The sequence below is a fragment of the Pygocentrus nattereri genome, chromosome 2, assembly GCF_015220715.1.
Source record: "Pygocentrus nattereri isolate fPygNat1 chromosome 2, fPygNat1.pri, whole genome shotgun sequence".
Classification (NCBI taxonomy): domain Eukaryota; kingdom Metazoa; phylum Chordata; class Actinopteri; order Characiformes; family Serrasalmidae; genus Pygocentrus; species Pygocentrus nattereri.
Genome location: NC_051212.1, coordinates 21,507,130 through 21,520,595, shown reverse-complemented (window position 1 = coordinate 21,520,595; position 13,466 = coordinate 21,507,130). Strand labels below are relative to the sequence as shown.

The 13,466-nt window shown below is 37.2% G+C and overlaps 1 protein-coding gene across 3 annotated transcripts in view; it reads right to left on the bottom strand.

The window, feature by feature from the left end:
• Positions 1-13,466, bottom strand: part of svep1 (sushi, von Willebrand factor type A, EGF and pentraxin domain containing 1) — a 135,115-nt gene that overhangs the window by 10,740 nt on the left and 110,909 nt on the right. The window contains exons 39-46 of one of the 3 annotated variants that reach the window (XM_017718757.2): positions 13,140-13,368; positions 12,712-12,867; positions 12,123-12,186; positions 11,537-11,710; positions 11,266-11,442; positions 9,752-9,931; positions 5,217-5,387; positions 3,070-3,165 (exon numbers count right to left, since the gene is read on the bottom strand). In XM_017718757.2, coding sequence (XP_017574246.1) covers positions 3,070-3,165; positions 5,217-5,387; positions 9,752-9,931; positions 11,266-11,442; positions 11,537-11,710; positions 12,123-12,186; positions 12,712-12,867; positions 13,140-13,368 — 1,247 coding nt within the window. Of the gene's footprint in view, positions 1-3,069; positions 3,166-5,216; positions 5,388-8,846; positions 9,586-9,751; positions 9,932-11,265; positions 11,443-11,536; positions 11,711-12,122; positions 12,187-12,711; positions 12,868-13,139; positions 13,369-13,466 lie in introns of those variants that run through there. The other 2 variants (XM_017718758.2, XM_037534702.1) reach the window with 2 other exon arrangements.

Below are 13,466 nucleotides of genomic sequence, written 5' to 3'. Positions count from 1 at the left end.
TATGGAGATGTAATCTATAATGTAGTACAAATTTTCTAAATGCAATCCTAACTGTAACCATAACCCCAGAACCACAAATAAAAAAAATCCATTTAGATCTTAAAATGAAATATGGCTTTTATTGGTCCTGCCATTACAGGTTAGACTTGTTTTTTAAATGCATGAAAAAACACCCTCATTGAAAGAGAAGGTATTATAAAAAGAAGATGTGAAGTGGTGTAATCTTAACATGGGATAATATTAAGCTATTCATAAATAAGTGATGCCCAAAGAAGCAACTTATCTAGAAATGATTAATGGTTTCATCTCTCACTGACTCTGTCTCTCATTTCCTCTCTCACACTCACACTCACTCAGCCTTTCCTCTGCCATGCATGCTCCCTCTCATTTCCCCTCTCTCTCTCTCTCTTGCTCTCTCGCTCTCTCTGGCTGTGAGCTGCACCTGCAGTGAGAGACACTGAGAGACAGTCAGCTGAAAGAAGGCTTCTTAGCACACAGCTGTAAGCTCAGTGCTCTCTCTTTTCTACTATTTAGTCTTTTGCTGTGTCACTTTCTCCTTTTTCACCATTTATTCCTAACTGCAGTCAGACCTTAAATATTATAGCCACTATCTCGCTGACTATACTCTGTCTCTTTGGTTATATTTTATCCAAGTTATTTTTATTCCTTTCTGCTTTTTTTGCTTTTATTTTTTACCTTGAGTATTTGCTCAGTTTGTACACTCTAAACTCATTATTATTATTATTATTATTATTACTATCATTATTATTATCATTATTATTATGTTTGCTCGGAGGCAATACTCAAGTAGCCACAGAGCAAGCACAGATCAACTAAGGATAAAGGACGGAAAGCAAGCTGGGTTTGCTAACAGAAGTGAGCTGAGGTGAGCCAGGCTGAGTAACACTGGGGCGTCACAGGGAAAAAGAGATGGTTCATATTTTTAGAGTTATGTTTGAATGCTGCATGTGAATGATTGTATGGTATGAATAGTGAAGAGTTTATGAAAGGACAATTGAGATGGGGTGACAGGGTGGATTGAAAGATGACTGCAGTGTGTGTGTGTGTGTGTGGGTGTGTGTGTGTGTGTGTGTGTGTGTGTGTGTGTGATGAATGTTCTGGCTAGGTGAATCAAGTTGTGTGTGAATCAAGAGATGTGTACTGTCTGAGCTGTTTCATCAGTGTTCAGTAGAGATGGAAGAAATGTTCAGCTATGTATGGGTGTCGCCTAACTTTCAGACCAAATATGCGATTGGCCGACATCTCTCAAACTTCGCTGATCCTGACAGCTGATCAGTGACCTAAAACATATGAATCATAGCTATTTTACTTAAGGTGCCAGAATGTAACTTGTGCACTATTTCAGGTGGAATGGTCGAACAACAAGCTGGCGATTAAAAAGACAACTTCAGCCTTGTCATCTCTATTTCACAAACAAAAGATTTTACAGGACTATTTTGTCCTGTTTGAGCTGCTTGTGTAGCCTCCAGTTATTTCAATGGACATGCTAGCCTGATGTGTCACAATGTAACTGCTACATCATTTGAACAAGAAGCTGGTGAAAAAGAAGCTGACATCAGCTTCATCGAGACAGACATGATAAGGGATGATGAGGTTGCTCTGTGTCTGCATGACAGGTAATGTTTACCTATTTTTGCTGTTTCACAGAATCAATAGGTCAATGTTGTTTTGTCCCATTTGCTGAAGTTTGTAAACTTGTAGCAAATGCATCGACAGTTTGCTAACTGTTTTTTTGTCTGTACAATGTTTACAAAGAAACATGAAGATAGAAGACAGTGTCATTTGCCACGGCAATGCATGTCCATGAATTTGAGGGTCGGAGCTTCTGAAGGAGCACTGAAGGTAGGGGTGTATACGTTTTGCTGTTGAGTTCAAATATTAACAATTGTTCTCCAGGATCACTTACAGTGCCTTTAAATGTGACGTCCAGTCCCACCCTCAATCGGTATTGGTCATTAGCTGATCATGCTGAAAGGTGATCGGCATTGGGCCCCAAAACACTGATCAGTCCATCTCTAGTGTTAACCCCTAGAGGTTATTATTGTTGTTTTGTGACACTAAAAATGGAATTACATACAGTACTTTGCAAAAGTCAAAGATCACCCTTAACAGATATATAAAAAAAATATTGTAAAATAATAATAATATATATATAAAATCACACAGACACACAGATATATAACACACTTTCATTTTTCCAGTATTTTGACCTTTTACCTTTATAGCTTCTCTTATTTTTGTGTTTGTTTCTAAGAAAATAAAGCAGGGATATTTTCCCCACACCTCTCAAGTTTGGTCTTAGAAGTTGGTTGCATTTTCTACTTCTCCTGTTCCAAGTAATCAACCCCAATGTTTTACATTTTTTGCCTATTTTCTTTTCACACATTCTTTTAGACCCATGGCATAAAGTTGCCTTCTCACAGTGGAAGGAAGGACAGAAACACCTGTGGATTTTTTCAGAAGTAAGAGTGGTGCTTGATTTTATTCTGTCTCTCAAAGTTGAAAGCTTTACATACTGTTTATCTGAGCTCCATCTTTGGAAGTGCCTGTTTTTCATTTTCCTTTGACTTTCCCCTTCATTAAGCAAGTGGATTATCTTATAGCTTATATCTTACATCTAATCTCCTCACAAATATCTCCTGAAAATGAATAACTTGCACTTAATGGGCATTTTGACGGAAAATTATGTAAATGAAGGGTGGCCTCTCACTTTTGCACAGTATTGTATTTAACTACATAATGGGGTTAATTTTAGTTCACATAGTGGCTAACATTTACATTAAATTTAATATCTGTATCAACAGGCCTGTATGACTTTTTAGTTTGTTCTGAAACACTGCAAAAATTTGTGTCTACTTACAAACACACTAGTACCGACTGAAAGTTTAGAATCTGAACTTTAAACAGAATGTATCCACTTGAGATGGGGTGTGTAATCTTATCTGTAAAAGACCAGTGTGACAGCACTTTTTCATTCCACCAAAACTGGAGCACAAATGATCAAAGAGGAATTTTAAGTGTGTAGGTATATAGGTGTGTCAAACTTACGTTCCTCACAGAGGCGACCCATCCAGCCCTCTGGGCAAGAGCATATATTTGGTCTCTGACACACACCTCCATTCTGACACTGTAGCCAACATATAGCTGTGGTAAGACACACAGACAGACAAACAGACTATCAAAAAAAAACTCATTAAGATTCATAATATGAAACACATAAGAAACCAACCTAGATATTACACATCATGGTCTTAAACAGTTCATCCTATAACAGGGGAGAGGCAGAAGTAAGGCTTTATTACCAGCTTAAGCTTGTGCTGCAAAATAAAACTCCTCAGTGTCTTAACCTTATGTTCAGGTGAAATTAACAAGCAGCAAAATAATGCTCCTCAGTGTCTTAAGCTCATGCTTAAGTGTAAGGCATTCCACAGTGACACGAAGGAGATTTGCAAATCAGTTTATCTACCCACTACCAATGGTCACATGGATAAGCAGCAACTCAAGTGAATGTCAGGGTGATCATGCATGTTAAATGAACATGAGTATGAGTATAATGTGGAACAGTATGGAGTACTGATACTTGAAGGAGCTGTGTGGTGAGGAATGAGTACATATAGGTTAAACCACATGAATAGTTTATCTTCAGTGTGTTACCCGAAGGGGAAAAGACAATAGCCTAAATCACCAGCATTGGTGTGTATGTGTGTGTACACTGGGTTGACAGCTTATTAAGTGCTCTTAACATACACTCATTGGCCATTTTATCAGTTACACCTAACATATAGATGCAATTTGTAGATTTACAGTTTGTAGGTTTACAGTAGTTCATCTGTTACTGCACAATTTATCAGCTCCCTTCTACCAAATCCATTAATCCAGTAGAACAGTGTAAAATGTAAAAATATTTGTATGATGTTTATATATTGAAATTAGGTGTTGAATTAAATGTTCAGCAAAGTCTGAATGAAAAATCAAGACAGTGATATAATGAAGCATTGCTTAAAAGTGCTTATCAGAGAGAACTGCCTGGGCGTGGTCCCAATATACCGATGTATCCAAAGAATGCTTGTGTGGCCGGTTGATAGAAGCAATGAATGAACAGACAGGTGAACAAATGGATGACAGGAGAGATGAGCTAGCCTGACAGCTCAGGTATGCTTACTAAGTCTTTTGCTTTCTCTTGGTTAGTTTCTTCCACTAAACAGAGAGAAAGAGCCCGTTGGTAAAGCTGTGTGGTTGGGAGAGGACAAATCAGCCTATAAAGGCAGTACTGCCCAGCTTACAATGAAAGAGAGACGTTTTTGCAAAATACAGTGGTCTTTTTTAGGAGATTGGAAAGTTCTTCACACGGCAAAGAATACTTTGCAAATTTAACCTACTTAGAAAGAAAACATGGCTTTAGGTTCCCTGGGGCCTTAATAGAAAGGAACCACCAGAGGACTACCACTGACCAGATCTTATTTTGGTGGTGAACCAGTCTCCCCACAGCAATGTCACTGAATGATAGTGTGTACTGTGTTTTTATGAGTGTACCAGCCAAGAGCAATTTTGTAGTCAAAACTGACCAGTGGTGAAGGGCTATAGGATAACACAAAATAACAGATGAACTTTGGGCTCTAGCTGCATACCTGTAGGCTGCAAGATCATGGTAGGTGTATTGACCAGTGACCAGTAAGTGTACACAGTGTTTAGAAACTCAATAAAACCACTAACCACTAAGTCTGATAAACCCAAACAGGTACCACAACCACTAATTCTACAGCGGAATCCAAAAGTCCAAGACCACATTGAAAATCTGATTAAGTTAAAAGAAGGAAAAATTCTGACAAACAAAATGAAGAATTATTAAAGGTTCTACACTATTGCTGGGTCGCTATTCAAACTGAAGTAAATTTGTGAAACTGACCATGTTAAGGCCTTCGCACACAAGATTTTATTCCCTCCATTGAAACATGTGTTCAGACAAGTCTAAAGTTTATCTCATGTACTGATCAGAGGCTTTTAGATTAGAAAGGAAATCTTTTGGATCCCATCGGGTGTAAAATGGCCAATGATTGTAAGTACAAGGTAGTATGAGTACCTAATAAACTAGCAACTCAAGAAAAGAAAAGCCAAGAACAATCACAGGTGCTCATAGTAGAAGGACGGGGGTTTAGGGAGTGGCTCAGGCAGAACTGGGCGTGTCCTTGTTCTACCTCTACAGGCAGGGGACGGAGTCCATGTGCCATTCTCCAAGCACACACTCCGGCTTATGCCGTCCATGACGTAGCCCGCGAAGCACGAGTACACCGCCACATCGCCAAACTGGAACACAGCCCCACGGACCACTCCATTAGCCATGTGAAGTGGGGGGCCGCAGGACACCCCTGTGTAGGGTCGAGATGTATTGGGCCAGGCAGTTAGAAAGGGAGATTCCCTCAGTGATTCAGAAGGTGATAAAGGCATCATACACTAAAAGCCCCTAATAAGCCCACATACTAAATAAAACCCACTTGCTCTTTTATTATGAAATATTTTAAATAATGAAGCTCTCAACTTACTAAAGACACTGAGAATCTCATACAATAAATGCACATCTATGTCTGTTACTAGGAGTTTTATTTATTGATTTACCATATATATGAAGATAATGCAACTATTATTTCTGTGTTTTTCTATACTAGCAATTACATAAATGGAGGCCGTCACAAATAAAACTTACAGACATGCTAACTTTACTTCAGAAAATAAATCATAAAGTGTATTATTTTGTTTCTAACATAGGAATAACTTCTAATTTTATTGATTCATTTTTGTGCTTCAGTACAGATAATGCTTACAGTCCTATTTGACTTGCTAACTGATTTCTACAGCATTTGTCAAAAATAAGTCATAAGAGTTTGAACAGAAGCCTCATGTCTATAAGAAACACAGGGACACAGCACGGGTCAAGTGAAAAGGAAGTGAGACCATCTACTCTTGGGTTTCCTATCCACAATGTAAATTCAAAACATGACAAAATATACAATGTCATTCACTAGTTATGTGGTTAAATATTTGTATTACACTTTTTAAGCACGAGTGGCTACAATTTAGTATGACAATGCCCACACACTTATTTGTTTTGGTAGTTCTAGATCATATTTGAAATTATCTAAGGACACACTGCTGTAGTTTTGAAAGTGAAATGTTTTTCCATTCTTGTTTGATACACAATTTTAACTGCTCAACAGTTTGGGGGCTCCGTTGTTGTATTTTTCAATTCTTTAATGTGTCAAATGTTTTCAGTGGTGACAGATCTGGGCTGCAGCCAGGCCACTTTTAATATGGAGCAATGCTGTGGTAATAAATGCAAAATTTGGTTTGACATTGTCTTGCTGAAGTAATCAAGGCCTTCCCTGAAAAAGACGTCGTCTGGATGGCAGCATTTGTTGCCAAAACATGTAGAAATCATTCAGCATTAATGGTGCTTTCACAGATGTGCAGGTCACCCATGTCATGTGCACTAATGCACCCCATACCTTCATTAATACTGGCTTTTGAACTGTGAGCTGATAACCAGCCCAGAGGACACAGTGTCCATGATTTCCAAAAACATTTTAAAACTTTTATTCGTTGGACCACAGGATACTTCTCCACTTCCCCTCAGTAAATTTTAAATGAGTTCAGGCCCAGAGAAGGTGGCAGCATTCCTGGATTCCTCTTGTTTATATATGATTTTTTTCTTAGTGTTTTAGAGTTTTAACTTGAATTTCTGGATGCAGTGATAAACTGTTTTCACAGACAGTGTTTTTCAGAAGTGTTTCTAAACCTCTGCAGTGATTTCCACTGCAGAGTCATGTCTGTTTTTAATGCAGTGCTGCCTGAGGACCCAAAAATCATGGCCAGCAAATACTGTTTTTTGGCCTTGTCCCTCGCATACAGAGATTTCTCCAGATTCTCAGAATCTTTTAACAACATTATGTACAGTAGATGATGAAAAGCAAAAGGTTTTTGCTGTTTTATGTTGAGAAGTGCTATTCTTGAATTGTTGCACTATTTGATCATACAGTCTTTCACAGAGTGGTGAACCCCTCCTCATCTTTGCTTCTGAAAGTCTCTGAGATGCTTTTTTCATACCCAATCATGTGACTGACCTGTTGTCAATCAACCACCAGGTGGCTTTTTAAGCATTACACAATTTTACCACCCTTTTGTCACCCCGTCCCAACTTTTTTGAAATGTGTTGTTGGCATCAAATTCAAAATGAGCATATATTTTACATAAAACACAAACATTTCTCAGTTTTAACATTTGATAAGTGGGCTTAAAGGGCTCAAGGGGGCCACTTAAGCCCAGTCCATATATATATATATATATATATATATATATATATATATATATATATACACAAACTGAAAAATCCTTATGGAAAATTTATTATATTATACTATTTCTTATAGTATTTAATTAGGGGTTTTTGCCCTACATCATTACTTGTGCCCTCTTTTGTATTTAATGCTTTGTCCTGATGATAGAAGCAAAAACATTGTTTAGGGGGAAATAAATGTGGATGGTGGTATGGATTTTAGCAGAGGGGGTATTGATTCTGCTATGTAGTTGGCATACTACATTATGTTTGCTTTTTTGGGGTGAAGCAATTCTGTGGCCATTTTACAAAGGCTTCATCTATTGTTCAGTCATTCTGGAAGTTCTGGAAGTTCTGGATGTATGACATGGGATGTAAACAGCAAACCATTCACAACATTATGCTGACGTGCACATGCTAACAAATTAGAGCACCATTTATACATCACAGCAACAAAGATAAAAAAGCATGCAGGCTCTTAACTGAGTAAAAGAACAACATATCCATAAGAACAGGTCATGCAAAGGAAGGGGAAGAGTTTACACCCAGAATAGCAGCCACATTTTATCAAAGTTTAAAGCAGGGTCTATCACAGTATATTTAAATACAATAGCGCACACCTCATAATTCTGCATGCTGTCTTCTAGGGAAACTCTATACCATGATCAAAGTATTGATGATACGAAACATTATAATTTGAACATCATTATTTATAATAGGTTCCTTTTGACACAATGTAATATTGGTTATAGACTAAATATAGACTGGGTTACTTCAATTTCAAATATGCAATGTTTTAGAAAATCTGGAAAATATGCTATTCTGAACCTGCAAACCACTACATTGTCTTCAACCAGCATTTAGTTATCAATATCATGGACAACTAGTGTTTATATGGTCACACTTTACTTAGATGGTCCCCTATAGATGACCTATTAATACTAATATTAATAACAAACTTTCTGGTGAAACTCAGTTGATTAACAACAACATTAAGGTTAGGGTTAAGTTAAGGAGTAGGCTTTGCCTTTAGGTTAGGTTTAGTTCAGTTGCATTTAACAGATATTTAGTTAAATGTTAGTTAAGGATAAATTGAACGTCTACAAAGCATCTACAGTGGACCATCCAAATAAAGTTACCATTTATATTGTTGTATGCATATCTCTTACATACACATGCTGTCTATTACTGTATAGTACACTCTTTTAAAAGATGGTTCCTCAGGGGTTCTTTAGTAAAAAAAGAAGTTCCATACAGAATCATGAACTCTCAAAGAAACCTTTGCATGATTAAAGGGTTCTTTGCTTCATGAAAGGGCTCTTCAGATTGATGGTCCTACATAGCACCTGAATGGGTTCTTCTTTTGTTACAAACTGGAGATCATAACAATAGAAAACCATTTTTCAAAAAGATGCTATATAGAACCATCTACAGCTGAAGAATCCTTTCAGGATGCAAAGAACCTTTTCATCATTCAAAGGGTTTCTTGGTTGTTCATGGTATAGCTTTACATGGTTTACTAAAGAACCCTTGAAAAAACCATCTTTTTAATAGTGTTGCATTTAAACAATATCCGTCACTGTACAGATAGTAATAGGTTTAGGTTGTCTGAAGGTCATGTTGTAATGCTGTGGCTCAAATAACATTACAATGGCTGTCCTGAGGCTGCAATCAAGAGACTGTCTCAGAAGTACTCAGGAAGGAAAGAGGATGATGTTGAAATATTAATGGGAAAGAAAGACTACAAGGAGGCTTTATCAAATTACCAAAGTATGAGAGTCCAGAAAAAGATAAAGAGGAAGAGAAATTCAGTCTTGGAATTTCCCAGCATGGAACTTATGGGTGTGTATGTGTGTGTTTTAGCGCGGAGTAAATATTAAAGGGATGTAAAGAGTGCATCATTATGAAACTCTTCCTGTATGCAATCATGTACAAACCCTGAAAGCTATGTAAGAATAAACATTAATAGCACTGAAAATCAACATCTTTTTGATTGTTAAACCAAGAGATTCAGAGAAATGATACTGAACATTAATGCAGGCCCTGTTGGCCTGCAAAGTAAAAAAAACAGCCAAAGTCTTATAAGTTGTGTTATAAGCTGTTGCTGTGTCAGACTACTAAAGCAAACAAATAGTCATGTTTTTTTCTGTTTCCAAAGCTACAACATTCAATTCAGCTTGAACTAATCTGTATCAAAGGTCTTTTCTCCTTACCTTGTGTTTTCAAAGGCTCAGCAGCTGTTGAAATTGCAAGATAATTGATAAGGGCATAGGGACTGATTTGGGATAAATCTTATTACTGGACGTACATTTACCTTCATTCATATAATACTGCAGTTATAAAGGTGAATAACATGTTGGCAGTGTATGGCAGTAATAGTGCTGAGAGGTGATGCCTACTCACTCTCACAAACTGCGCTGACTGGACTCCAAGTTCGGTCACTTCTGCAGGTTATGGTGGCAAGCTTTTTGCCCTTTTGACCTTTGACCTGTTGACCTTTGGGACATCTAAATGATAAGGTCTGACCCACCAGGAATACTGTGGTGTTCCCTGTCCAACCAGGTGGAGGTGGGCATGTCTTAGCTGTGGAGAGAGGAATCAATTTTTTCCTTTTAATTTCACCTTGTACAAAAAATGAACTACTGTATGAACTGTATAAATTTCCATTGAATCACACATGATGGAAAAATACAATTGCAGTTAATGTTCACATATTTTCATTTTCTACGTGAAACAACATCACGATTCCTTTCTAAATGCACAGTACAGGAATAGATCCTCAACTGGAACAGCACCTTGAATTAAAATGTAAAGTAAAAAAGAGGCAATTGTAGTGCAACTGCACTGTTTCTTACTTTGCCCCTTAAATTCCCCTATTACATGCTAAGGCTTATTCCTCAGCAACTACATGGGAAGCAATGCAAACTGAGTGAGTAATAGGAGTGAAGAATAGAAGCCTAGACCTGCTGACAGGTCCTGGACCTGGATATTTAAGAGGTTGAATTGTATACAGTATTTTTAAAGCTACAATACAATGAAAAGCCATAAATTATGCTTATCTTGTGTCAGTGAATGCAAATTGTGCAAGAAAGCAGATAATAAATTGCAAACCACATGATTATCCATTTGTTGTTGACCAAATATGATATCAGCACACAACCATTCACTGTGAATGAACCAGCTACACAAAATCGTAGTTTTCTGTTTTGTTTACCGCTGTGTAGATGTGTTGACATCTGACTAAAGACTGCATCGCATTCAGTGATGCAAGGTACTGACCACACATGTCAAAGTGGACACTGAGGCAGGAAAATACTGTTTAGATGCAAGGTGAAATGAAGTTGAGAACTTGAGTAGAAGTCAGAAATATGAGCATGTCACAAGCCTCTTAAGTTCTTGCTTAAGGTGTCTGCGCAAAGCATGTGCTAACATAGCTGAGATATCACAACTGAGGGTACATAATAATAATGAACTGAGTTATGGATGTATTTGAGAGTGACAGCTCAAAAGAATGGATATATGAGGAATATGAAAAATGAGAGACATGTTTACTATTCATAACACGTAAGAAGAGCTTCTGATATGGGTTGCTAACATTTACGTAATCTTATGTAGACCTCCTGTGTCACAATGTGTAATCTATAGATAACAAAGCTCACTGAGGACATTAGGTCTCTACAAAACATCACCTTCAACATGAGATAAAATGTTTTTGGGCCAAAGTGATATATGTTAAATCTATAAATGCTATAAAGGCCACAAAATGATTCAGAAAATATAAAGGGAGCAAAACAATTTGCTGTTTTAGCTACAAAAGAGGGCTTATGCCAATATCAGAGGATTTCATATTTCAGTCTCTACAAATAAAGGCTGTGCTTGGAAGGTAACATAAGAGTGACAGTATCTGACAGTCTTACGTGTACAGATAGGAAAAGGCGAGCTCCAGGAACCATTTCCCATGCAAGCAACAAGGGACTCCCCCTGCAAAGTGTAGCCCTTATCGCAGAAAAACTCTAGTGCCTTCCCACTGGCCAGGCTGTGTTCCTGCAACTTCCCATTTAATATCCTGTCAGGCCTTGCACAGCCTTCAGGAACTGAGAGAAAATGAAAGAGACTTTGTATGAATGTGGAACTACAGATTGTAATGTAGTTATAATTATTAAAAGCATCTACGAACAGCAGTTTTACCTTTGCAGGTTGGTGCAGGTAAACTCCATGTTCCATCCGCCTGACAGGTGAGGCTCTGTGAGCCAATCAGCTCCAACCCCGAGTTACAGAAATATGTAACATTACTCTCGTATGACTCACCGGTTGCCACTAAAACAGCGTTCTCCACAAATGGTGGAGAACTACATGAAATCGCTGAAAATACAAGATTTAATGCAGGAGAAGTTAAATTATGCCATGTTAATTTATGACTTTGATATATATCATGTATATCATCAACTTAGAAGAGTGTTATAATGGATTTATGCAGATTCCATATTAGTATATATATATATATATATATATGTGTGTGTGTGTGTGTGTGTGTGTGTGTGTACACACAGTGCTGTGCAAAAGTTCAGGGTGGCCAAGAAAATTGTTCAAAACTGTTTATCTTTGCAGTAAGTGAGTTTTCCCCAGCAAAAAGTGTCATTTGAATAAATACAAATAAACACAAAAAACATAAACTTTAACAATGTTTTTGATGTAAAAAAATATTGACTTCCACACAGTACTGTACAATTATTTTTTTGTGTGAATATAGTGAAGATATATAACACAGGCTCACCAACACACAGAGGTTGAGCCCCACTCCAAGTTTTGTCTCTCTGACAGATCTGAACATTATCACCCTGTAGAGGAGAGATGAGAGACAGATGTAAATAAATAAAAAAGAATAATGTAACATTAATATATAGATTAAGGGTTTATTGGACAATGACATTTATGTACTTCCTACTGGGAACACATCATATTGAAATCATATCAGTATTGCCAGGTAATTGTTAAGAAAATGATCAGAATTTATCAGAATTTTATAATAAATGCATAATAATATAATGTACATACCTATATAATTTAGTATGTATATGGCTGCTGTCGGAGGAAAACCATCTCGATTTTTCAGTTTTTGAAAAGTTTTGGAAAAAAAGTCTGGTTCCATTGACTTACATTAAAAGTAGAGTTTGTTCTTCCCCTTTCCTGTAAAGTTATCATTTTGGAGCTATGAGGTTTTCTTCCAACAACAGCGATACTTATATACGTATAAAATATTGCATTTACCCGAGAATTCCCTATTAATGCACCCTTACTTCATACCAGACGAATTGTTAGATGAAGTGTAAATATCAGGTTAGTTGTAAATATTTCAGATGTACCTGCAGTTCAAATCCTGGCAAACATGTGTACATAACCATGTCCCCATAATTGTAACTTTTGCCTTCAATGTTACCATGGAGAAGGGGAAGAGGCTTCTCACAGATGACAGGAACACATGAATTGGAAGAGAAAGATGGAGACCATCTGCCAAAAAGCTAGATCAATATAAAATAATCAATATGCATCTATCACCTGTTGTAAACTTTGACCATATTAATAAAAAATCTGTATACAAAGACAGAGCATTTTGCTTTTTGATGCTACCAAATAAAATAAACTCATTTTACATAAACAAAAAGGTAATATTTTAATATGTTTAATTTTTACATATGCTTTTCACAACATTCAGTTGGTTGATAGTTCTGTATTTGAGTTAATAACATTCTCATCTGCATCTAAGGTTACATAAGTCAAAATCAGGTCATACCCCACATTCAGATAGTCCAGGGCCCTCAAGATAAAACCCAGGCTTGCAGGAGATTGTTACAGTGCCTCCTACTGGTGTGAGTCGTGCCCCTACCACCACGATATTGGTCAGGTTGGTGGGAAGACTGCATGGTACTGGCCGACACCTCACACTATGTTTAGACCAAGTACCATCGCTCTGACAGTTGACTGAGTCTGTTTTTGTAACCATTTCATACCCCTCTGTACACCTGAAACAAGGAGAAATTATTATAAGCTAAAAGCACATGCGAAAAAGAAGATACAATGTTAACCAGCGCAGATTCATAAGATTTTCACATAAACAATG